At 34.9% G+C, this 26,381-nt stretch overlaps 1 protein-coding gene across 1 annotated transcript in view; it reads right to left on the reverse strand.

The window, feature by feature from the left end:
- PTPRU (protein tyrosine phosphatase receptor type U) overlaps positions 1-26,381 on the reverse strand; it is a 4,710,560-nt gene that overhangs the window by 487,127 nt on the left and 4,197,052 nt on the right. The window contains exon 28 of the mRNA XM_044089740.1: positions 15,837-15,977. Within this exon, the coding sequence (XP_043945675.1) occupies positions 15,837-15,977 (141 nt within the window). The remainder of the gene's footprint in view (positions 1-15,836; positions 15,978-26,381) is intronic.

The following is a 26,381-nucleotide window of genomic DNA, read 5'->3' on the forward strand; positions in this document are numbered from 1 at the left end:
GTCCACACTCAACTCCTTAACTATCTTATACAGGAAAACCCCTTAACCCCCACAGAACATGGGTCCCAGCCCAACCACAGTACCGCTACTGCCCTCCTTTCTTTCACTCATACTGTTGCTAAGGGCTGAGACAATAACCAGCTTGTATCATGTCTTTTCTTCGATCTGTCCAAAGCTTTCAATACTGTGTCCCACTCTATACTTCCATCAAAACTAAATGATCTTAACCTCCCTCCTGCCACAGGGTAGTGGTGCTTCAGCTACCTCTCTAATAGACTATAATCTGACGGATGGATTATTTCATGCTCCACATTTCTACCTGTAAATACAGGGGTTCCCCAGGACTCTATCCTAGACCCCCTTCTATTCAATATCTTTACCAACGATCTTTATTCTGTCTGTAACCACTTTACTCTTATCCAGTATGCTGATGACGCAACACTCATCACATCCTCAGATAACCTGTCTCAGCTCCTTTCCCTTACAGAACACATTCAATTCCATCAAAAAATGGCTCAATGAGAACCAGCTTATCCTAAACCCTAAGAAAACTAAATTCTTATTCTTCTTGACTAATTCACTCTCAGTTCATAAATCCACATTCTCTGTCTCTTCTCTAGATAATACTATCATCACAGCAGATCCTTATACAAAACTCCTCGGCATCATTATAGACAACCAGCTTAAATTCAACCACCATCTTCCCCAGAGCATCAAGAAGACCAATCAAAAATTAGGGTTATTATATCGCAACAAAACATTCCTTACTCCTGAAGCTAAACTTTCCCTACGACAGCATTCCTTCTACCAGGCCTACTTTATGCTGCTCCCATTCTTACAAACCTTAAAGCCACCTTAATTGCTCACCTAGAGCAAACCTATAATACAATTGCTAAATTTGCCACTAACCAACTTACAGATGTTACCACTGTATTTCATTAAAACAACTCAATTGGTCTGAAAACCCCCATCAACTACTTATAGCACAACTACAAATCACCCATTCCGTCCTCTACAAACCTACAGCCTGCCCCTCCCTCTCAACACTAGTTTCACTCTATACCCCCTCCAGACCTCTCAAAAGATCCAATCAACAACTTTTTGCCATTTGTAAGCCCAACAAAAACATAGGTAAATCCCTCTATAACCACAATGTGTCCTTAGTCTGGAATAAATTTTCTTCTAACATTACAAACACCTCTAACACTAATCAATTCAAAAAGCAACTAAAACTATTCCTATTTATTCATGGATCTGTCCATGTCAGGAACCTACCTAAAGCCTCCACTCCTTCCCAACCTTAAGTCTCATGTCTGTCTACCCAATCACCTTTTCAGTTTTTCTCTCTTCCCTTAATCTTCCTTCTCAGATATATTGTCTTTACTAAGAAATATCACATCCTATCTTTCCCTGAATCTACATACAGTGTAACTTGAGGTTTCATACTACTGCACTATACTAGTATTAAACCTCGATGTGTACTTCCTCTTAGACTACGTCCTCCTACACTATCCTCTGATTACTGAAAATTAATCATAATTTTATACTGCACACAATCCAAGATGTTTCCCAGAGGTAAACTGATGTTGTACTCACTTAGTGATGTTTACTCCCTGTAAACTGTAAACCCTAAAACTGTTTTGTATATGCCAATATATGCTTGTTTTTTTCTTTCTGTCATTTTTGTATGTTTTTTTTTTCTACTAGAACTACTATGTATTGTCTTAGATTTTAATATTTTATTGTGTTTGTTCTGAACATATGTATGTAACTAACAAGTCCAAAAACACAGAAACAAACCAGAAAGGAATGATAAATCCACAGCGTTTAATCCACAGCGTTTAATTCAAAGTAGCGAATGGTAAAAACAATAAGATGTGAAGCGCTTTTCGTCTGGATTAGTATCCAGACTTCATCAGACAAACAGTTCATACTAGATACAGCAGATTCAAATAGTTTGCTCATCATGCACTGACCAATCAACTGTGTTACAATGTAACAAGTTGTTAAAGAAACAAACCCTTATATTCAAAAAGACTTCTTTCTTTATACTTTACATTTGTTTTGCAGTAAAAACATTTAATTTGTGCGTGTATTTAAAAATCAGGTTCAATGTAGTGCTTTTTATACATATATCTTAAAATTGGATATATCATTTCTCCAAGAGGTTTTCCTTCTTTATAAACAATCTTACGGACACATATCACAGTTCTTTCTCCCAGTACTGCGTATTTAGTACATATATATATGTATAAAATGCATAATGTATTTTACGCGTGTGTCTTGAAAAATGAAGATGTCATTTCTCCAAGAGGTTTTCTTTCTTCACAAGAGATCTTAGAGACAAATATCACAGTTTTCCGATGCTGCGTGTATAATGCACTAATTAAAATCGGAAAAAAACATTTTTATAGTTTACGAGCAACTATAAGATCTCTATGATAAATCATAAGATGTCATTCATTTATCTTAGTGACTAAATAGTTGCTAGATTCTTTGTACTAAAACATATTCTTATAAAATTCATAAATTAGTTTAAAAAAAAAAAAAAAACTTCTGTTTTAAATACCTTCTTTAAAATTAGTGTTTTTTACTATTTCATTTAAGCTATAATTAAATATGGGGAACCAGATAGTACAATAAATAAATAACTGATTAATAAATTTAAATAAATTTATGTGTACTACAAGTGGAATGAACCACTTTTGTATGAATCAAATTATTAGTACTTTTAATGTATAAAATTTTGTACCATTAATAATTGTTTGTAATATTTAATATCTAAATCATTATCGAACCACCAAGAACGTGTGTACGATAATAATATCATTCAAACTGATCATATGTAAAAACTTTAAAGCAAGTTAAAGCTAAAATGTATAACAGTTTGATTATCCCAGCAACAGTTCTAGTCTGTTTATAAATGCCGTATTGTGATTCCAACACGTCAATAAAGTGTGTTGCAATATTCTAGTTATAAATTTTCAAATGCACCGTGAGGAAACGGCTTGTGCTCGATAACTATCCTGGATTTAAATTCTACAGTTAGTTACTGTGTTGTTAGCACTTATACAATATTCAAGAAAGTATATAAATATTTATATACTAAAACAATTTATAATTTATATTTCAAATTCCATACCATAATACCTTAATTGTAATATTTTATATCTAGTACTTTATCAATACACCAAAGGTGTATATACAGTGGTAATATCATAAATAACGAACAAATTAATCATATTAAATGTTAAACAAGCTAAGACTGAGTTGTGTAAAAGTTTAACTGTACAGGCAACTGGTATAAAGTGTCTGTAAATGTCGTGTTATGTTACCTGCCACGGCAATCAAGTGTGTTACACTGTTCTACTTATTATTACTTAGAAGACATCTTAGAGAAAACAGTATATAATCCATGAGTAAACTAAACAAGTATTCTAAAGTTAATATTGTGTTATTAACTCCTTTACAGTGTTCAAAAAACTGTAGAATATATGCATGTGTGTTATGACCACTAAACCAAACTATTGTGTGTTCCATACATATTTTTTGTTCATAGTTTTTGTTACTTATTTTTATTTTTTATTTTTTATATATAGAAATGTATTTTCTGACGAAAAAAATAATAATAGTAATAAATTAACTGTTTTTTTATTGTTGTTAAATGCCCCTCCATGGATAAGATATAATGTTGTACCTAAATTATCCCTCTACCATACCTATCTCAACAGACTTCTTAGTTTTAATACGCATGCTATTGAGCATGTTTCATTTAAACCTGGCTTTGTACATGCTCTCAACCGTAGTTGCCAAATCAGCTCGTTTCTCTCCAGTTCTAATTTTGTGTAGTTTTCATTATAATATTTGCCTCCTGTGTTTTTGTTATTAATTTGACAAATAATCATAAAGTTGAATTTATGCCCTACATATTGTTCACAATGCCTAGCTAGTGCATTATCACATTTTTTCTTTTTTATTGCATAAAGGTGTTCGTATATTCTATCCTTTAAACGACGGTCCGTTTTTCCAATATAAAAGGACGGGCATTGTGAACATTGGGCTAAGTAAACTATTGAACTAGTATTACAATTATAATTGTCTTTAATGGTAAATGTTTCTTTTCTTATTGTAAACACATCTGAAGTATCAATAAATGTACAATATTTACATGAACCACATCTGTGTGTACCCCCATTGGTTTTCTTAATTTTACTTAGTAAAAATTTTAATGAAAGTAGGTATACAGCAAAAATCTACAGGAAAAATACATATTCAAACACTTTTTTACACTTTTCAAGTTCACATCCTCACCACCAAAAGAAATCTGTGGTGAAGGGCCAGCTCGTACGAGCAGCAAGGATGATTACACTAGATGAAGAATTTGATAGTGAATGCAATTTATTATATAATATGTTTACCCATAGAGGTTATCCAAACCAATTCCTGGAAGACATTTTCCAGGAAGTTATAACAAAGAGAAAGAAAGGGATATACATACCTATTTTAAACAATTTTATTACGAACCAAAAAGAAAGTGCATGTATTGAACTTACCAGTAACACAGTAAGGGTAGAACTGACTATAGTAGAGAAAAGAGGTACTGTTGAGACTACTTTCAATATAAGAAAAAATTACTCATTGGCTTTTACATTTACATATTGCCCAGAAGCTACTGATATACAACGAATAGTGAGAAAATATTGGTTTTGTCTGTCAATAGACAAAGACATTTCCAACAAATTAGACTGTGGCCCAACAATTACTTATAGAAGAGGACACAACATTAAAAACTTATTGGAAACTAAAAGTAAAATTAAGAAAACCAATGGGGGTACACACAGATGTGGTTCATGTAAATATTGTACATTTATTGATACTTCAGATGTGTTTACAATAAGAAAAGAAACATTTACCATTAAAGACAATTATAATTGTAATACTAGTTCAATAGTTTACTTAGCCCAATGTTCACAATGCCCGTCCTTTTATATTGGAAAAACGGACCGTCGTTTAAAGGATAGAATATACGAACACCTTTATGCAATAAAAAAGAAAAAATGTGATAATGCACTAGCTAGGCATTGTGAACAATATGTAGGGCATAAATTCAACTTTATGATTATTTGTCAAATTAATAACAAAAACACAGGAGGCAAATATTATAATGAAAACTACACAAAATTAGAACTGGAGAGAAACGAGCTGATTTGGCAACTACGGTTGAGAGCATGTACAAAGCCAGGTTTAAATGAAACATGCTCAATAGCATGCTTATTAAAACTAAGAAGTCTTTTGAGATAGGTATGGTAGAGGGATAATTTAGGTACAACATTATATCTTATCCATGGAGGGGCATTTAACAACAATAAAAAAACAGTTAATTTATTACTATTATTATTTTTTTTCGTCAGAAAATACATTTTTATATATAAAAAATAAAAAATAAAAATAAGTAACAAAAACTATGAACAAAAAATATGTATGGAACACACAATAGTTTGGTTTAGTGGTCATAACACACATGCATATATTCTACAGTTTTTTGAACACTGTAAAGGAGTTAATAACACAATATTAACTTTAGAATACTTGTTTAGTTTACTCATGGATTATATACTGTTTTCTCTAAGATGTCTTCTAAGTAATAATAAGTAGAACAGTGTAACACACTTGATTGCCGTGGCAGGTAACATAACACGACATTTACAGACACTTTATACCAGTTGCCTGTACAGTTAAACTTTTACACAACTCAGTCTTAGCTTGTTTAACATTTAATATGATTAATTTGTTCGTTATTTATGATATTACCACTGTATATACACCTTTGGTGTATTGATAAAGTACTAGATATAAAATATTACACTTAAGGAATTATGGTATGGAATTTGAAATATAAATTATAAATTGTTTTAGTATATAAATATTTATATACTTTCTTGAATATTGTATAAGTGCTAACAACACAGTAACTAACTGTAGAATTTAAATCCAGGATAGTTATCGAGCACAAGCCGTTTCCTCACGGTGCATTTGAAAATTTATAACTAGAATATTGCAACACACTTTATTGACGTGTTGGAATCACAATACGGCGTTTATAAACAGACTAGAACTGTTGCTGGGATAATCAAACTGTTATACATTTTAGCTTTAACTTGTTTCAAAGTTTTTACATATGATCAGTTTGAATGATATTATTATCGTACACACGTTCTTGGTGGTTCGATAATGATTTAGATATTAAATATTACAAACAATTATTAATGGTACAAAATTTTATACATTAAAAGTACTAATAATTTGATTCATACAAAAGTGGTTCATTCCACTTGTAGTACACATAAATTTATTTAAATTTATTAATCAGTTATTTATTTATTGTACTATCTGGTTCCCCATATTTAATTATAGCTTAAATGAAATAGTAAAAAACACTAATTTTAAAGAAGGTATTTAAAACAGAAGTTTTTTTTTTAAACTAATTTATGAATTTTATAAGAATATGTTTTAGTACAAAAAATCTAGCGACTATTTAGTCACTAAGATAAATTAATGACATCTTATGATTTATCATAGAGATCTTATAGTTGCTCGTAAACTATAAAAATGTTTTTTTCCGATTTTAATTAGTGCATTATACACGCAGCATTGGAAAACTGTGATATTTGTCTCTAAGATCTCTTGTGAAGAAAGAAAACCTCTAGGAGAAATGACATCTTCATTTTTCAAGACACACGCGTAAAATACATTATGCATTTTATACATACATATATGTACTAAATACGCAGTACTGGGAGAAAGAACTGTGATATGTGTCCGTAAGATTGTTTATAAAGAAGGAAAACCTCTTGGAGAAATGATATATCCAATTTTAAGATATATGTATAAAAAGCACTACATTGAACCTGATTTTTAAATACACGCACAAATTAAATGTTTTTACTGCAAAACAAATGTAAAGTATAAAGAAAGAAGTCTTTTTGAATATAAGGGTTTGTTTCTTTAACAACTTGTTACATTGTAACACAGTTGATTGGTCAGTGCATGATGAGCAAACTATTTGAATCTGCTGTATCTAGTATGAACTGTTTGTCTGATGAAGTCTGGATACTAATCCAGACGAAAAGCGCTTCACATCTTATTGTTTTTACCATTCGCTACTTTGAATTAAACGCTGTGGATTAAACGCTGTGGATTTATCATTCCTTTCTGGTTCGTTTCTGTGTTTTTGGACTTGTTAGCTGAAGTTTCGTTTATTGGTGACTATATGTATGTAACTACCTCGGAGCTTTCTCCTCGGGTCTCCTCTGAAAATGGGCTCCTGGCTCAGTTGCACTAACCAGGTCAACAAATGTCAGATAAATAAATAAACAGTATTACAGTGTGCTTCTGTGTGCAGACATTGCATTACTTATGTGTGTGAATCAATATTACCTCTCTGTCCTGAATTGGCTTGCATTATACTGTTCAATTCTATACATATATAGCCACAGTACTTGGACTACCACATATGAGCAGATATGTATGAACAGCCAAGTATGACATTAATGCATTGTACAATATGTGAAAAGCCAGGCATTGCTCTCACTCTGTTCACCTGTCCCTCTGTTATTGTGTCCTGCATTATACATGTGTTTATCTGCAGAAGTTTTTCTTTCTTTCTTTCTTTCATTCTTTTTTTTTTTTGTAAATCTCTGGTGATTCTCTGGGATGTGACAACTTCTGAGTGAGTGTGGCTATCTTGACTCTTCTACTTCATATTAAGGTCGTGCAGTATCAGACAAGTATTAACCCCCCTACACCTGCCAGCCGACGGTGCTGCTCAAAGAGGAAGGCTTGACACAGTACTCGAAGGCCAAGCACCCTCTGTGTTGACATCATTCAGAACAGCATTGTGAGCTGTTAGGTCTGAGCATCATTTTGTGTCAGTCTGCATCACTCCTTATGTTTTTAACCAGGAAAATTGACTAATTCTTTTCAGCTGTCACAGAGATCAAAACAGAAGAGGTAAACGATTGGTGTATAAACAGTTTACAGCAGCCAATCAACCATTATGTTATTATAAGGTGAAAGAACATAGGCTTATCCTGAGAAGACTTAGATATGTGCAGGAAGAATGCATATTCCTGCACTATACTTCAGACCTTGAAACTGTGAAGCAAAAACTTTAATAACTTAACCACTTTATTTCCAAGTTTGGTGAGTATTGCTCTTACAAGGCAAAAGGCTGAGGATCATGCATCAAAGTATTGGGTAATCTGTTATTTGTTTTTGAAGCAGTATTTGCCCTATCCCTGAAATCTAAAATAGCTTATGATTATTTGAAATTACGATATCCTTTAAATGCATACACATTTTCTGCAATGGTGATAAGTACCTAGGGATAACCATTGCTTCTTAACCACTCACGTTTCCTCAGTTTTTCCTAGAAAGGGATAACTTACAGAAAGTGACAACAGTGAAGATTAAGCTGAGTAAGGCATGGAAATCATCATGAGAGACATGATTACATTGCCATATGTAAGCTATATAAATAACAAGGCAAACACTCTAGACTAACTAAAAACCTTCATAGACACTATATGCCTGCATCTGCTTGTTTTCACATCAACTATTGAATCTTGTGAAATTCAAATGTGGTGCGTTTTACAACCTCCTCATTTTTTCTACTTTTCTTTTTACATTACCATTAACAGGCATTCAGACATCAAGGCATATGATGTGGTAAAATGCAGCAACAAACATAAATGTACTGAAAATTTTCAAAAGCAGTACAGCTCCATTGCTGTTTATATCATACCAGCTGATGCTTCTTGGAACTTTAATTTTACAATCCTCTTTATGTTTAATAATTTTATTAAAAGTTTGCATGCACTGGAGCTGAAATGCAGAAAAAGTTTCTAAAACGTTGCTGTCATGTCGCTACACCCACTTATACACATTCTACAGAATTATATATGTAACAAAATAAACAAAAGAAAAGAATTAATGCTACCCATATTTGGCTATTGCTTTTCACTGATATAGTCAAATGTGGCTCCCTGCAAATACATAATGTTAATTGGTTCATTTTAATACCAATGTACTCTTAATTAGGAGATACGTATTTTACAAGAAAACTTATTTCATTATTTCAAATAGCATACTACCTCCATCTAGTGACAGTCTGTTAATGCAGAGGATACATATCATTTGATTTGAGATATATGGGTTATATCCTGCCTAGACTATAATCCATATAAATAAGGCTAGTGCAGCAGTGATCCATTTATTTATTTATGTTTTTTGACCAGAAATGTCCAACTAGGTATAATCCCTTTTCAGTAGAAGCCAGGGAGAAAATCTTCAAACAAGTTTACAAGAAGTATTTCATGGCATTATGTAAATGTAAAACAAAGTGCATATTACATACAAAATGCATACAGCATCTACTGTTATGGTACACTTACTTACACAACTTCACTTTTCCAAACTTTACCACAGGAAACTTCCTTAAAAGCACAGCAAAGTCTTTGAACCTTCCAAGTACTCAGAAATATGTTGTGGACCTCCCAAAACAGAATAAGCATGTGCAATACTGTAACACACCCACACACGCATATCTAAATTAACCATTAGTCTATATAGGGTTCTATTCTTTTACAAAAAAATTGCAATAAAATGTCCATAATGATTGACAATTATGTTCATGTGATCCTATCTGCCTGATTTTTCTGTTAGACTATTAGCCTGATCCAACATAAAAGCTGTAACTCACGGTTAACATTTGAAGTACTCAGCATTTTCAGATTATTTTGGGCTTATTAAAAAAAAAAAAAAAAAAAAAAAAACAGGCTCAAACCTTCCCAGGGAGATTGGCCTCATCAACTTAGAAATGAATGCATAAGCAATACAGCAGGGATTTTTACAACTGAAGCCAGTGTATAATAATTGTGAATGTAAACAGAAGCTAAGCAGTATTTCAACAACAAACTAATTAAACTGCACTGTAACAATATTATTTATCTAAAATGCAGTCATGTGGCTGATCATATATTGTTGACAGTGTAGCAATAAAGTTTCCACATAGACTATGACTATGACCCACTGTTTGGCAACTAAGCTTCATTATGTACTGAGATTATTACCATATACAAACAGGAAAGTAAACAACTGAATCACTACAGCAAAAACACATTGCCTATCACTCATAAACTTTGTGTAACATAATACTTTTTCTTGCCGACTGCCTCATGTTTTTCCATTTGATAAACCACTTACCTTTAACTACTAGTGCTTTGGTTCAGTTCCACTTCAAACCATTATTTGACATTGACAAATGCTTATATGCCTGTGCCAACAGTTTTCACATACTTTTATAGTGTATGAAGAGATGTAACGTTTTCATGACTATTCAGTCAGTTCCCAAAGTAATATTTTTTTACAAGTCTTCTACTGTTTCCTGAGTTTTTTTATTATTTTAACTATCCAGTTTTGTATGGAGACTTGTAGTTTTTTTCTGACTTCCTACTTCAGTCACTGCTCCATGCTGTATATGTCAGAGACATCTTTTCTGAAGAGATAGAGTTAAGTAACCCTTACTTCCATACATCCATTCAATACAAGATTTGTTTGGAAGCAAAGACTGACCCAAAAATGATACTGAACTTTTCTAGTATGAAACAGCCATGGAGAAATAGTACTAAAGGCCAAAGTTTGGCACAGGTCAGACTTAAATCGACCACTCACACTGGGACTATATTACACCCAAAACAGTTCAGCAACAACCTCACACCATTTAATAGCTACTAGATGTCTTAAGAACGCAATTCAGAATTTAAATCAACTGTGTCTTGTTCCTAATTGTTTAATGATATACAGACTAGATCTCACATTTTATTAATTCTTACCCTCTGTCTTAAAAAGATGAAAAGCATGAAACCTCCCTGAGCTTAGAAAATTTTAAAACAAAACAAAGAAAACTGCTGAAAACTGATAACAACAAAAATTAAAGTAGGTTGTTTCAGAATTAAGCAATACACCATGTCACAAAGTAAATGATTAATAGTTTACCCGTTGTGTGAGGTACGCTTTGTTCATAGGGGTGTAGCAATATACACAAACACCAAACACACTAAGCAAAAGTTAAGAAATTGTTTGCATGGAAAACATTTGCACAAGTCCCTTTTGTTAATTTGCACCATTGTGATTCATAAATGTCACAGTGTCATTTGTAATGCATAGCTTATTTTGGTATCAGGGATTAACCCTGATTTACACTATGGCATCATTGTATAATACAGCATAGCAGAATGATAACAATCCTTCCTCTATACTGTCATGATCCTTCAACCAATTCACAGCTCTAATGATCTCTATGGTGCTGGAGCCATATGTTCTCAATGACAATATGGGATGTAGCTAGGCAATGTATTCACAGCTGCTCACAGTATCCCTTTCTAGCACTGCTTTGTAACAGCATACACCAATTTATTTTTATTATTTATTTATTTTACTTTTGCTGACCGGGATATTCCGACTGGATCAATGTCCATTTTCAGTGGAGGCCCGGGGAGATAAGCTCCAAAAACATACAATACATTAACTAACTAATAAGACATAATTGCCTGTATGGTATTTACAAAAATACATTAAATAACTATTAAGACAATTATTACATGAATGGAAATTACAAAAACTATATAAGCAAACATGAAATAGACAAGATCCCAGGTTAGAAGATTCCCCTGCTTATAATCAGGAGAGAATTAACAATAGTTGGTTAACAAGATTATTCATATTCATGCTGAGAGTTTAGCCAGGCTTGTTGCAGTGGCTTAGCCAGTGTAATGCCATATGTTGTTTGAGTTTAGTTTTAAATTGGCCTAAGGTGGAGAGCAACGTAATGTCAGCTGGAAGTAAGTTCCAGGCTCTACCTGCAGAGTTGGCAAAGAGGGCATCACCAGCTGCATTGTTAGTTTTGATTGTCTGAATTAGTAGTTTGTTCGAGGATCGGAGCAATCTTGGATTGTTATGGGGGGTGATAATATTTCTAAGGGCTGGTATATTATCTGGGTTATAGAGGATTTATAGCAGTGTATGGGTGTGTTGGGGGGGTACAATGCATCCAGATGCTCCATCAACATTTGGCCTACATTTGCCTGCAACGAGTCTACATGAGACATATAGAAAATCTAGTAGCATGTAAATGTGTATTATTTAGTTTATTTGCAGCATGCTTTTGGAATGTTTTGCATTCAAAGAATATAGTATTGCAGAATGATATAGTGAAACAAAAAGGGATTAACATAAGGGAAATGGAGTGGGGGTGGCAATGCAGAATAAGAATGTGATCTTTGTGACTTTGAATGACAAAAGATGGTGACATAGAGCAATAAGCATTAATTTAACATAACAGGAGGCAGGAGTAGGACCCTTAATAACAAACATACATGATGACATTACTCAAGGTGGGAAAGAGGAAGTCTCGACAATGAGTATGTCTATTAGCATTACAGGACGAGGAAGTTGGACCCTACATATTCATTATTTGCATTCACATTACAGGATCTGAGAGGGCTATCATAAACAAAAACACTGTGAGAGAGGAATGAGAGGAGATACCATGCATTATATTTATTTTCAGCAGCCACACACTTGTTTTCAGCAAGATTATTTACGGCAGTGCTGAGTGAATGCATCTGTACACCTCTCAATTACCATCCCCAACTCCACAAGAGCCTTACAGAACTTCTGCCAACTAAAAATAAGATTTTATACGCCAGTGCCAATCACACTGCACCTATACAGCTGTCAATTAACATTGCCCCACCCAGACAAATACAGCTGTCAATTAACATTACCCCACCTAGACAAATAAAGTTAATCAACTTTATAGAACTTCTAGCAACTGAAATAAGGCTAGTAATATGGATACATTTACCTGTCCTTTTTTTTAATTCCTTTTTATTTTTGTATTCCTAATAAGGTTTATTCAGTAAGGCTACAGCTGAGGTTTAGTGTTTTGACTGTGCAGAGATCATGGCTGCTGGTAACAGAGACAATAAGCTAATAAGTTCAGACTGATTGGTATCCATAAGTCTAGGGGTATGTCAAACTTCACTCCCCTCCTACTCTGACATAATTATTGTGGCTGCTGCTGATGCTAAAAGAGGCATTTAGCTAATAAGTTCCAGTTCTTGTAAAACCCTTCTTCTTTCCTGATATTGTAATGTTTTAATTTCCATTTGCAATAGGTAGCACATTTCCTGCTGCATTACTTAGTGTCCCTTCTTACATTTTATTTTAAGTGAACACACTTGAGTATTACTTCTTGTGGTTTATAGCTGCCTGCTAATCCTTCTCTGGCAGGAACAAACCTTGAACATCATCTGGGCAGCCGCAGAGTGATAGACATCTGCAAGAGTGTGTGTGTCTGTCTGTGTGTCTGTTGGGGAGGTGGTATGCCACTTTGCTCCCCTCCCACCTCCAATTCCACAGTCATCCTACCATAGACCCTCACATTTGATTTTTCTGCACCACACTCACAATTCTCATTACCTGGCCATCCTTTTTAAGCCACAAAGCACATGTAAATAATACCCTTAGCTCAGATATTTTGCTTTTACACAAGTTCAAGTCAAAGCACAACCTCAGACCTCAGAACATTACTTGCTGACTCATTACGATAACAGTTGCCACCTAGGCCTTACTCTACTAATCGTTCCTATATAATCCTCAGACCTCAGAACATTACTTGCTGACTCACTAATATAACAGTTACCAGTTAGGCCTTACTCTAATATTCATTCCCATATAATCCTCAGACTTCAGAACATTACTTGCTAACTTATTACTATAACAGTTACCACCTAGGCCTTATTCTGCTATCCATTCTCATATACTACATTCTGCAACAGCCACTCTGCCCACTTTGCATGTCACTAGTCTGACAACATTATGGTTCTGGCAACACTGCATATTTTCTCTACTTTACCTCACCTGCTTGCATTTCTGTTCTCATGCCTCCCTATTTCTGTCCATCCCATATCAATTTTCTGTTCTAAATATTAATACTATAATGTATTTCTATTGATTTGACTTTCTGTTTTGTGCTTTTAAAATCTGTCATTTTTCTGCTATCTGTATGGTTGTGAAGGTTCCTTAACCTGCTATGATAAATTCCTATGTGTTCCATTGCTACTTCCTCTCCATGTATTTGCATAACACTCTCATTTCATTCATTCATTTTGAATTTTTTAATCTTGTTTTTCTTTGTCATTAGTCACAAAGAGTAAACTCTCAAATTCCATAAAATGCACAAAACAATTTCAAATATTGTTGTTCTGCCAACAACAACTGATGATTCCTGCGACTTTTCCTCTTTTTGTTACATGAAAATGCAGTATAAGCTGTGTTATTTGCATTTTACTCTGGATCATTTGCTCAACAGCTTTATTTCAGGGTTTTCCTGTTAGCCTAACAGGGGACCTTCAGCAAATTGTCAATAAAAGTAATGTGCGTGGCTTAATGCTGAATGTCATTACTCAGCTCAGAAAGAACCAAGGTTTATTGCAAAGCTCAAACTGTGTATTCACAGCCCAAAATTGTTCATATTTTTATGTTGCAAGTTTGATATGGTGTGGGTACCCAAAAACATGGCAAGCCTGGCAATTGTGGTATCACCACCAACTCTTCCCTGCAGTACCAGTGAAAGCAAATGGAGAATGTCACATGATCAAGGTCGTGTTCACATTTAGTCATTTTTTTCTCATTTGTGAAAGGCGTACCTACTGAGGTACTTAGAAACATTGTGGGTAGCATTGGGGGGGGGGGGCTCTAGAATCCTAACATATTGTTTTCAGGTTTGTCTCAGTATGCCACACCATACCAGCAGCAGATTCTGAAGACGAGAGTTTAAACATTAAACCAAAATCTCATAGGTCAACAAGGACCACTATGCCATACATAACTAATGGGATTCAAAAATATTCTATATTAATGATTTCCATTACATATGCACAGTGTAGTCTGACTCCAAATGGTCAAGCTGCACAGTTATTATGCTCCAGAAATGGGTCAAAATCCAGCAGTGCCATCTGTGTGTCAGCAATGACATTACTGAAATGTTGGCAAGCTATGGTGCTGTGTTAAATATATGTATTTGAAAAGTAAACTTTGTAATTGTTCCCATATAGGAAAGGAACAACTCTTACTCAGGATTGCCATGCATATGCTTGAACAGCAACCTCATACCCTACTGCCTGATAACATCTCCACCTCTGTACTGGAAATGGTACTGTAGGCTTTTGAGCTACCAATTTCAAAATATTTGCTGTACCAGTACTGATATACAGGTTGTCCAACACTTATTTTGGGTTCCATCTATGCTCCTTTTGAATAAATCATGCCACTACTTAGATATTCTACACAAATATCCACTACTAGTGTAAAATGTCTATGCCTAAAGGCATTGCAAGCCAAATTCACTTTTGGAATTGTGCATAATGCTCTCTGATCCCTCAATGGCCCTACACATGGCAATTTCACAAAAGACAACTCGGATATGAAGAAGTTCTGACTAGATAGGATGAAAGTGCATTTCTATGTTTTTCTTGTATGTACTTTCATAGAACAAAATAAAGAAATATTAAACATAGGTTCTCTGTGTTTTTCTCCCCCCCCCCATTTAACTACGGAAATAGCACGTCATAGAGATGGTCTGAGAAAGTATCCCAAATGATGGCACTATCCTACAGACTCATCATCCAATTATAGTCAAATAGAATCCATCTCAAATACTTTGTAGAAAAACATATAACTCCATTAGAAATATGCATTGTAGCAGAACTTACCCAAGCTGAGTTTGATTGGTTGAGCTGGTTTAACATGACTACTGAAGTACAGCCATAGTCATATACTAGCCGCCAGAAATCTGTCATGGTGTTTTGCAGCGGATGGAGTGTGACAATAAAGGCAGCACTTCGTCTGTAACTCTAAGAAGAGAAACAAAAAAAAAAGATGAACACTGTGACATGCTCTGCCTAGTAAAAACAGATGCCTGCACTAAAAGGTTCAGCCTGCTGTGCAAGTAACATACATCTTTAATAACAGTCTGTGTGTTGCAGGCAATTTGTTATGGTTAAAAATGCAGCATCTTTAGAATTTTAACAGCAATTCAATGAAAGGCAGGTTTTATAACATCATCATAGTACAAGCTTTTCAGAGATGCCCAAGGTATAAAGCAGAAGTAGAGATCAAGCCAGATACAGTGAAATATTAGATGCACACTGTAGTAATTCAAAGTGAATAATACTGAGTAATGCTACTAATAATAAAAGTAATGCAAAGCCAAGTGTATGAGCAGTAACAAGGAGTGTAATAGCTTCACAAAATCTTATCCAAAAACTAAGAAAAATCTTCATAACGAACTGTTTATGTTAACTTGATTTGCTCCTTTTTTAATACCTTTATTGAATCATCACTTGTGACACAGGCAAATTTACATTTATACAAAAGTAATCAAATTATATTAAATTAACATTAATAAACAGTATAATTCACATATATTGCTATATGTCATATAACCTATGCAATATTGCACAAATTATTCAATTCCTGCCCCTTTTCTTAAACAAGTAACATCTTTATTAAACCATCACATATGATATAAGCAATCATACATTTATGTAAATGAAAATGAACCACACCGACACAATTCTAGTTGCAATCATTTTACACTGCAAACCATACTGACGCACTCCCAGTTGCAAACATTATACAACCCTTATAATCTACCCAATCACTTTCAATCAAACATTACATAGCTCATTTAAGTCCTGCCTTCTTTTAAACCTCATTCCTCCCCTGTATGTATTGTTCCCACAATTACAGCTTGATTTGATTTTTGGTCCTATCTGACTTGATTTGATCCTCGGTCAGTATGCTAACTATACAGTATATTACTAAAACAACTAATGAGTTCACTTTTGCTTTGTTATTTGGTAGTAGGATATGGTAAATAGAGTCAGAGTGACTTGTTAAAAGCTGTTAGCTCCTTCTTTTACAAAGATTTATGTTCATATTCATAGCATTTGCAGCAAAATCTGGATTAAAGTCTCCTTGCAAATGGAGCCATTGGAAATATTAGCTATTAGGACATGCAAATAGCATCTGTGTAGTGTGTGGAAATTACATTTAAAAAAGTACTAAAATAAGTTAAGTGATAACAAACAACAATAATGTTATACTTACTTTGCCTACTTTATACCAATAAACAATGTAGTATAAAACCATAATTTTCTGTTTGTTAAGCTAATTTCTGTGCAATATTAAGATGTTATTTGAAAGTCATAAAAGCTATCCATTCCAGTGGCTCTCAGTCAGAGGCCCGAGAAAGGCATTTCACTGGACCCAGCATCAGATTTAATAGTTTGCACCTATTTATATCCAAACTGATCTCAAGAAAGGATACTTTGAGTTTCCCTATTAGGTATCAAGAGATCCTTGGGTAACAACGTTTTTTTGTCACTATTCTCTGAGAAGCTGGAAGTCTCATCAGTCCCAGCCAAAGACGTGCTATCAAATGTTAATGCTGCAAGTGAGAAATATAAAATCATTGCTTAATGCTTGAAAGAAACTTGTGTTATAGGTGTAGTATGTAAATATTAAGGGCATCTCATCATTTCAGTGCCAGGAGACATACAGATATCCCTCCCACCATGTACACACTCTGCTAAGTGCATCATTTCATGTAAGTGATGGTCTGCCTGACACCCGATATACATCTACAAAAATTTTTCATGCTTGCTAGACTCTGAATGAATTTCCTTAATTAGGTTTGTTATAAGATGCAGAGCTTTGAGACTGATGAATGTATTGGATCCACTTGCTTTCTGTATGATTCCTAATGGGCTCTATATTGATGGCACCTTGTGGTTCTTGAAGTCTAACAACATTTGGCTTCTATCCCTAATTTTGCTGGATCTTCCCTAGGTAAGGATCCACTGGAAACCTTGCCCATTGCCTTTGCAGATATTTTTTTAGGGATATTATCTAGCCTGAAGGCATCTTTGCTTTGGTGTTGTGTCTCTTATAATGGTCGGTCTAGTAGAGGCCCTGTGCTGATTGGAGTAATTTATTTTTAAGCATCCTAAAACTTATGGTTTGACACCTCTGTCAGGTACTAGAAGTCAATGGGTCCACAGCCTGTTTCTTCCATTCACATAAGAAGGAGTATATAGCTATGTACAGATGTGACTAAAGGGGATATGCCTCTTCTATGGTGTGGTTTAGGATCCTCAAATATATACCATACTTGTCTAAATTCTTGTCTTTCATGGTGCAGTTAGAATTAAAAAAAAATCCTGAAGACAGAGCTCAAGGAAGACCAGTTACAACACTTCTACAGATTTTCAGGTGAGCCTCCCTCCATGTAGCCCCTTTTAATATCATTTGTATAGAAGCTGAGTCTTTTTTTCAACAAATCATAACCCACTTGTAGATTTACTTGACATTCATTTCACAATCAAAAAACTGAAATCACATAAGGATATCCAAAACATGTTAAGTTGTATGGCTGGCAAAAAAAAAGTGAGCATTAATGACTGATTCATGGCAAAAGCATTTCTAATGGATGCTGGATATACTAGAACCATACCTCTCAATTGTACAGATTTTTACAGAATGTCCAGATTTTTGCCTCATATTTTTGGTCTGTTTCTGATAAAATGTGTGGTTTTCTGGTAAATTATTAAATACTAAAGTCACTAAATAATACCAACTAAAGACAAACATTTGAGTTTCAGCCTTTATATCCTTCAGAAAATATGTAATGATGCAAAACCTTTTAATCTAGCAACTTTCTAAGTTTATAGGAACAATATTTAAATGCTGTCCCTATCTTTGCCCCCCCCCCACACACACACACACACACACTCTGTCTGGCTTTGTCCAGATTTCTTACACTAAGAGATTGAAAGGTATGACTAGAACAGCCTTCCGGACAAAGCAGCAGGACCAAAAATAGTGATGATGTTCAACAATGTGTGGCTAGTAAGTAAGGCTTATGAGCAGGAAGAAGGAAACAACTGATTATACGGGACTTGCATGCAGTGGATAAGGAAATGTACGGAGGGGTGGGAAAAGCAGTTTTCTCTGCAACTAGTTTTAGTGTTTCTTTTGTCTAGTGGCAACTAAATAAACACATCTCTAATGATATACTGCACAGATTCAAGAAAGCAAGAGTGTGGACATCCTGCAATAAACTGGCATGAAGGTCTACATGCTCAGAAACCAGTAATTATTGTGATTTGTCTGCAACATTATCTTTAAACAAATGCAGGAACAATTTTTTCATAAAGTAATTTGAAAAGAATATCTATATTTTAATACCCAAGCAACATTTTTGTACCAGTGTAAAATCATAAAAAGATACACCAGGAATATGTACTAACAGATGCATACGTTCTCTAATAAAATATAATTGGCCTTTGGCAACATACTTTTTCCCAGCACACATACACTTACAGATAAAAAAAAAAAAAAACAGCTGTGATTATGAATCCAGCTTCAATAGTTTTACAGTTCATATATATTGAACAGAAAAGCTCAATTCTGTCCTTAGAATTTCAGGCAAAGAAGACTGCTCTTGGAATATATATTCATACGTCTTTTGCATTGCTCAGTCCTAAATGATCTTCATTTCACCAAAACAGTGTTGTATCTATTCATTGACTCCTTTCATATGGGTGAAATGGAGTGTGAGAATTTAAATGAAACCAATATGAAAAACTGTGGGAAGACACTGGGCTTGCACTTCTGTAAGGCCACAGACTCCTTTTAAAGCTGGATTCACTACAGACATTTAATGCAGTTATTTAAAGTTACATTTAAATTTATATTAAAAAAACTGTTATGTAGTCAGGTTTATTTTACAGTTTCCTTTATTTCATATCCTACCACACTGCTTTGTTTTTTCTACATTAGCATATGTTGTTGATCTGTACATGTTGCTTTTATGTGCCACTTATTAAAAACTGCAGCAACTAAACACTGTAACGCTGGAAGAATTAACCAGTGATTTACAATCTAGTGTTAACTATTAAAGAATGTTAATGAATCTGTACCTCTCAGACTCACCAAAACTCATTATGATAATATACAGTTATAGACTGGTAAAGGCCTGGGAATTGCATTAAATGAATCAATGAATGAACTAATTAACTAATTAATGAATAGATTGATAACACTAGACAAAAAATTAATCAGTGTCAATGTCATTTTTGAATGTTGTGTTAACTCAGCAAAGGATCCATTAGAAAACTCCTTGGCTATACCACAACTGTTTCCCAGGAGTGTTTTTATTGCTGGAGATAGCAAAGAATGCATCAGCATTTCCCATATCTTGTCTGGTGCTTCTTTATTTTTCTGTCTCTCTTTTGCTTTTAACACTATAAAATGAAGCATTAGTGAATACTGGAATGAGCATAGAATATACTGAAACTCATTACAATAAAGCAATTGATCAGAAAGAAAACTTCTTCCATAAAGTCCACTATCAAATTTCTCACAAAAGTCATGTCAAATAGCTATTATAGTAATCATAAAAAAATCCTGAAGCCTGGGCACCAGGATATAGGTGTCAGAATCAACAGACTAATATTCACTCTAGTTATTCCAGTGTATGTTATTTTGGTACACCTGTTAGAACTGATTCAATTGTTTGAGGAAAGAATAAATTCTGAATTTTTCAAGAAGTATGCTAGCAAGATTGAAGACAGTATTTCAAATGGTAGTACCATGATTTTTTATCTTCTGTAGATGTGTGTTTTGATGTACTTGAGAAGTTCTCAGACACAGAGACAAGGAAACAGAAAACTATATTATAGACTAAGTTTACACTACAGCTTACAGAATTAAAGTTCAGCAAAACTGCTGTTCTCCAAAGATGTTTTTTTTTTTACTTTAAAGAGTGCAAAACAACCAGGAATTGTGTGTTCCTCACTCTCCAAAACAATATCTCCTACTATGGTATTGCAGTATCTTAGGGAATGTCACATTTCCTTAGGTGAATTTATCTGGAGTAGCAACAGTTCTGTAAGTTTTTATGAGACAGAATAGCAATTTAGCTGAAACAGGACTTGTCAAATTTTGTTCCTACTGTCCAAGTTCTTAGATCTGAAAGTGCAGCAAAAAGATAAAGGCTCATGATGAAGGATGCTAACAGGTAACCAACAAGCAAAATGTCTTAATTTATTAACCCTTCAAAACAAATAATTACCATATTCTAATATTGTGTCAGTGCCCGTGAACTACATATATAATAGATGCATAGCTGTTTTTATTTATTTATTTACTTATTTATTTATTTAAATTTGTTGACCGGGAGTATCCGACTGGATGTAGGTCCATTTTCAGTGGAGGCCTGGGGAGAAAAGCTCAGGTACAGGTAACAGACAGTAGTTACATTGGATTTACATAGCGATTAACAATTTAACATAGCAATTACTTACAACATATTTACAGATGAAGAACATAGTACATCAGTAGACAACTAGAATCTTTATCTGTGAAGTACATAACAGACATTAACAAATGTTACAATAAGACGTTCCTGCTGTATAATAAGTACTAGGCTTATGAGCATCTGTGCTTGCTATAATCAAGGTAGTTAGTGGAGTGGAAAGAAAGGTAGTGGTTGGATGGGGTGGATGATATTAGAGTGGGAGTTGCAAGGGCATAGCCAGCATGTTTTTAGGTGCGCTTTTAGTAAAGTTTTGAAGTGGGTTCATGATGGTACAGAGGTAATTGTGGGTGGGAGTGAGTTCCATAATTTGGCTATGGTGCAAGAGAATAGTGCTTCACCAGCAGAGTTATTGGCTTTAGTGATCTGCAAGTGATTTTTGTTGCTGGATCTTAGTGATCTGGTGGTGCGATAGGGTTGGAGTAGATTCTGGAGGGATGGGACATTTAGTGGATGGTTTACTAGTTTGTGGGCAAGTGAGAGTTGATACCACTGAAGGAGGTTAGGGAGTTCAAGCCAGCCCAGTTCAGCAAGTGAGAGACAGTGGTGACTACGGTAGGATGCCCCTGTGGCGAATTTGGCGATTTTGTTGTAGCAGGTCTCTAGCTTGTTTAGATCACATTGCCTTAGGTTGGTATATATTGGAGAGGCATAAAGTAGGGTGGAGATAAGGTGGGAATTTGCTATTGAAATCTTTGCTGCTTTGGTGAGAAATTGCTTATTTCTGTTAAGTGTTACAAGCAGTGTATAACATTTATGTGTCACCATTCTTACTCTCAAGAATGCACCACACATTAGAAATGTTCCTTTTGCTCTACCTCCTTTTGTATATAAACAGAATATGCCAGATAGTGCTATGTGCCCTTAATAAATAATCTGATTACATGCACCATATAGTAATTTTGAGATTCTGAAGTTTGGCTAATTTAATAAAAACTTGCTAGGGAACAATGCATTGAGTATGGAGTATTTGGTAAACACAAAGATTCAAACTGCTTGACTCAAATGGAAATAGCCATACAAATGGTTCTTCTACACTTCTAGATAGGCCCTAAATCCCTCTCACTTCTGAGGTTGTCAAATGGAGGTATGATGCGACCTAATGAAAAGAACAGCTACTTCCTCACAAACTTTATGTAGAACGGAAGACAGATCATAGCTGTCCATCATATTCTGCTATGTCATCAACAAGGACATAAGTATCCTTCTAGGGGACTGGAAGCAAGGTCACTGGTTTCATTGTGAAACTCCTCAAATATACCAATAAAACAATGAAAATATCTGACTCAGCATATTTGCCATTACAGGGTTAACACATTCCTTTATTAGGGCAAGTACAGGTCTGGGCAATTTGTATAAGATTCATATCTTCTTACTAGACATGCAGTCCAGAAGCCCATTAACAAACTTATCCCAAATTCCCAATTGTTCCAAAGGACTGTCTGGTTAAGTGACTTGCTCATGGTCAACACAGGACACATATGAAGGTGGAAAACTTCTAACGCTGTAACCATGGCTCAGGAAGCAGATTGTTAAGCCAGGGCTTTAGTCCTTTTGTGCTAACTGCCAGAACAATATCACTATGTTGCCTGTGACTTGGGTTTTACACCTTGCCACGGTGCCAAGTGTTTTCTGGTCCAAGAGGTGAAACTGCATGGAAAACTATTTGCTTTTTCTTGTCAATGGAAAGGTGAAGAAACTTACTGCTATAACACTACCAAATAGAGGATGCAGATGGTGTGGAATGCAAAAGTCCTAGTAAACATATTGCATACATTCTTACACAGGTAAATACTCTGGATGCAGATGTGCAGAAAACTATGTGTTTCCTGTCAACATCATCACACATCACAGACCAGTAGTAGCATGATGCAAAAAGTGGTTGGGAAACAGAAAATCCACCCCTGGGATCCCACCTCTGTCCCTGCTGGACAGGGGAAACAGGTGCTGACTTGTGGGAACATGGCCAAAATTCTTGGTTAGGTTTTATAAGGGCCTCCGTGTCAATAGCCTAGCACCAACCTATGAACCTAAAATATGGTTGCATCATGAAATGGCCTTGCATCATGACTCATAAATCCTGCAACTTTTCCTGGCCATAAAGGACCACAGTTAACCTCCAAAGTTACATACAAGAGTATTGTGGGTATGTGGCATGGCGCATCTAAGGTGGAAAATGGGTTAATTATAGATTATAGGGGTCTATGTAAATAAATGTTCCCTTTTCCCCAAGCTGGATTCAGACATGGTACATGTATGGGAAAGCTGTTTTGGATAACAATATCTGAAATGGTTACGATACCTACTGGTGGGAATGCTTGTTAGCAGTAGAGTGAACACACATGCTCACAATGTGAAAAACTAGTTAAGAGTGAAGGTAAAAAAGAGCAAGGCTACCTACAATCAAAGGATGGTGGCTGTCACAAGAACCACAAAAAATGCTGTATGTCTACATATCACAGCACTTTCGGAAATGCTAGCTGCTGTTTTAACAATCTATGTATAATAATAAAGTCCATTAATGATGGCTTCTGGGTCTCAAGTCTAAGAAGGAAGAGCAGACAGCTGACAAACAAATGACAAGTGAGGCTAACTTGCCTTTTGATTCTAATGCACTAGTTCTTATTACAGCAATTTCAAATTTCTAACAATTTAAATTGAAGACGCAATTCCTGCACATACTAAAAATGAGTACATGGCACAGATATGGCACTAATGAAAATGTGTCGAAATAATAGATCACCTATTGAGAAATGGAGTCTTTTTTTACAACGTCACAATTCTGAATGATGATATTTAGATATTATATTTCTCTGCTCCAATGTTTTTCTTACCTATTAGATGCTGTGACTCAAAGGTAAGAATAAGTGAAGGTGCCATATCTTGTTTCTTACAATATATATGCCACATGATGAGATTTTAAACTATGGATGTCATATTTATATACAAGAATAGGGATAAACAAAAATATCTCAAAAAAAGTCTTGTCCATATTCTTCTTCTTGTGTCCACTGTTGGGAGTGTTAGTTTTTAACTTTAATAGAACATTCCTTGCGTAAACACCATTCTCACTGTATTAATTGTAGAAGGACTCAGTGCTGGCAGTGAAACAGATTCAGTAAAAAGTATGCATCAGCTATGAATGGTCATTGCATTCACTACAGATGGCAATCACCTGCTTAGGACAATTCTGTTCATCTTACTGAAGGCATCTCTTCTTTAAAATAAATAAATAAACACTGTTAGTATACAATCAGTAGTAAGTCCTAGAAAGACCTGCACAACTTCTCATTTACAAAATAAATTTACCTCCCCTGAGTAAGTAGTTGGAAAGAAAAAAATGCAATATTACAATGCCATCATTCAAGGGAATACTATGTCAGTATACTGGAGAAAGGTCTGGGGGTCATTTATGTGATTATTTCAACTATTTCTCTATACTTCAAATGCTGTCATGCTATATTTACTGCTGATGAATTCATTGTTATTCTATTTCATCATTAGTTTAGTTTTACTGGCATGCAGAACAGCCTTTACTGTAACTGTCACATGGTTGCAGACATCAGAATGGGTAGCAGACAACACTCAATAATGTAATGTCTGATGTATGCTTACTGCATTTCTAGTTCTGAGCTATGGTTGCAAAGGGTCTCAGGATCAATGTCTTTAACTCAGGATAAAAGTGAATGAATGAAGGAACAAATGAATGAAGCTTTGACTGCAAATACAATATCAACCTTGTTTCTGAAAGCCGGTAATGCACTTAAGACGAGCAAGTGATGATCTTGCCTCATAGCACTTTATGCCTGGGTCAACTGTCTCGCTGCCCTTTCCCCCTACCCTAGCTATGCATCTGTTCAAATTATTATAAGATACAGACAGTTCAAAACTCCCTGGGTTTTAGAAGATAGCACAAAAGTTGAGAGGGTGAGAAATGTTTTCCCACACAGCAGTCTGTTCTACAACAGAGTGTCTGAAGACCTTGGAATGTTTTTCTCCACTTTAAATATGCATACTGGTCTTTATATCCTCCCTCAGTTCAAACGTAATTAACTTCTTGTGAAGAAGAAGGTAAACATATAAGGAAAGCATTGCCCATTATAACTTTGATAATCAGGAAATCCTTGATTGGTTCAGAGTGGACAGGGGCATTATAAGGGTCTTAGTGAGCATATTTGACCCCCATATGGGCACTGGAGGAATGTGCAGACTTCCTAATCCTGTGGACACCAAAGTATGTATAGCCCTCACAATATTTGTTATAACGATCTTTGGGGACAAGGTGTGGATCTCACATGCTTCACACTAGAGGATAATGTAGCAACTCCTGGATGCAGTCTTGGCAAATGTTGATCAGTACATCTATTTCTTAGTATCAATTCAGGACCAGGCCATGACTATGTGTGACTATTGTGGGTTATTACATTTGTCTGAGGTATTCAGTATGATAGCTTGCACCCATGTTTTCATTAGGACCCCTCCTGGTTCACAGCGGGAGCTGTACTGCAATATTAAGGGCACCATTCCATTCAACATTGTGTGCCACACCCAAACATCTCAAATTGTACATTTATAAAAGTAAAAAAATCACATACGTATTTGACATTTATCCCCATCCCCCAATAAAAAGGGGAAAAATCATTTCTACTATACTACATGACACATACTGCTGTTAGGGTAAAACATAAATAACTTTTACCAATAAACATTATCCATGCAATGTATTAACCAAGTTTAACAGTTTTATGACACATGGAAGGGGAAATAGTGGTTTCATTTAAGAAAAATCAGTATGTGGCAAAACTGTTTTGGTTACACCAAACCTGTAATTGTATTATTAGCTATTGTAATAACCATGCTAGCAAAAATGGTCTGG

Source organism: Protopterus annectens, chromosome 1.part1 (assembly GCF_019279795.1).
Source record: "Protopterus annectens isolate FY-2018-M chromosome 1.part1, PAN1.0, whole genome shotgun sequence".
Lineage (NCBI taxonomy): Eukaryota > Metazoa > Chordata > Ceratodontiformes > Protopteridae > Protopterus > Protopterus annectens.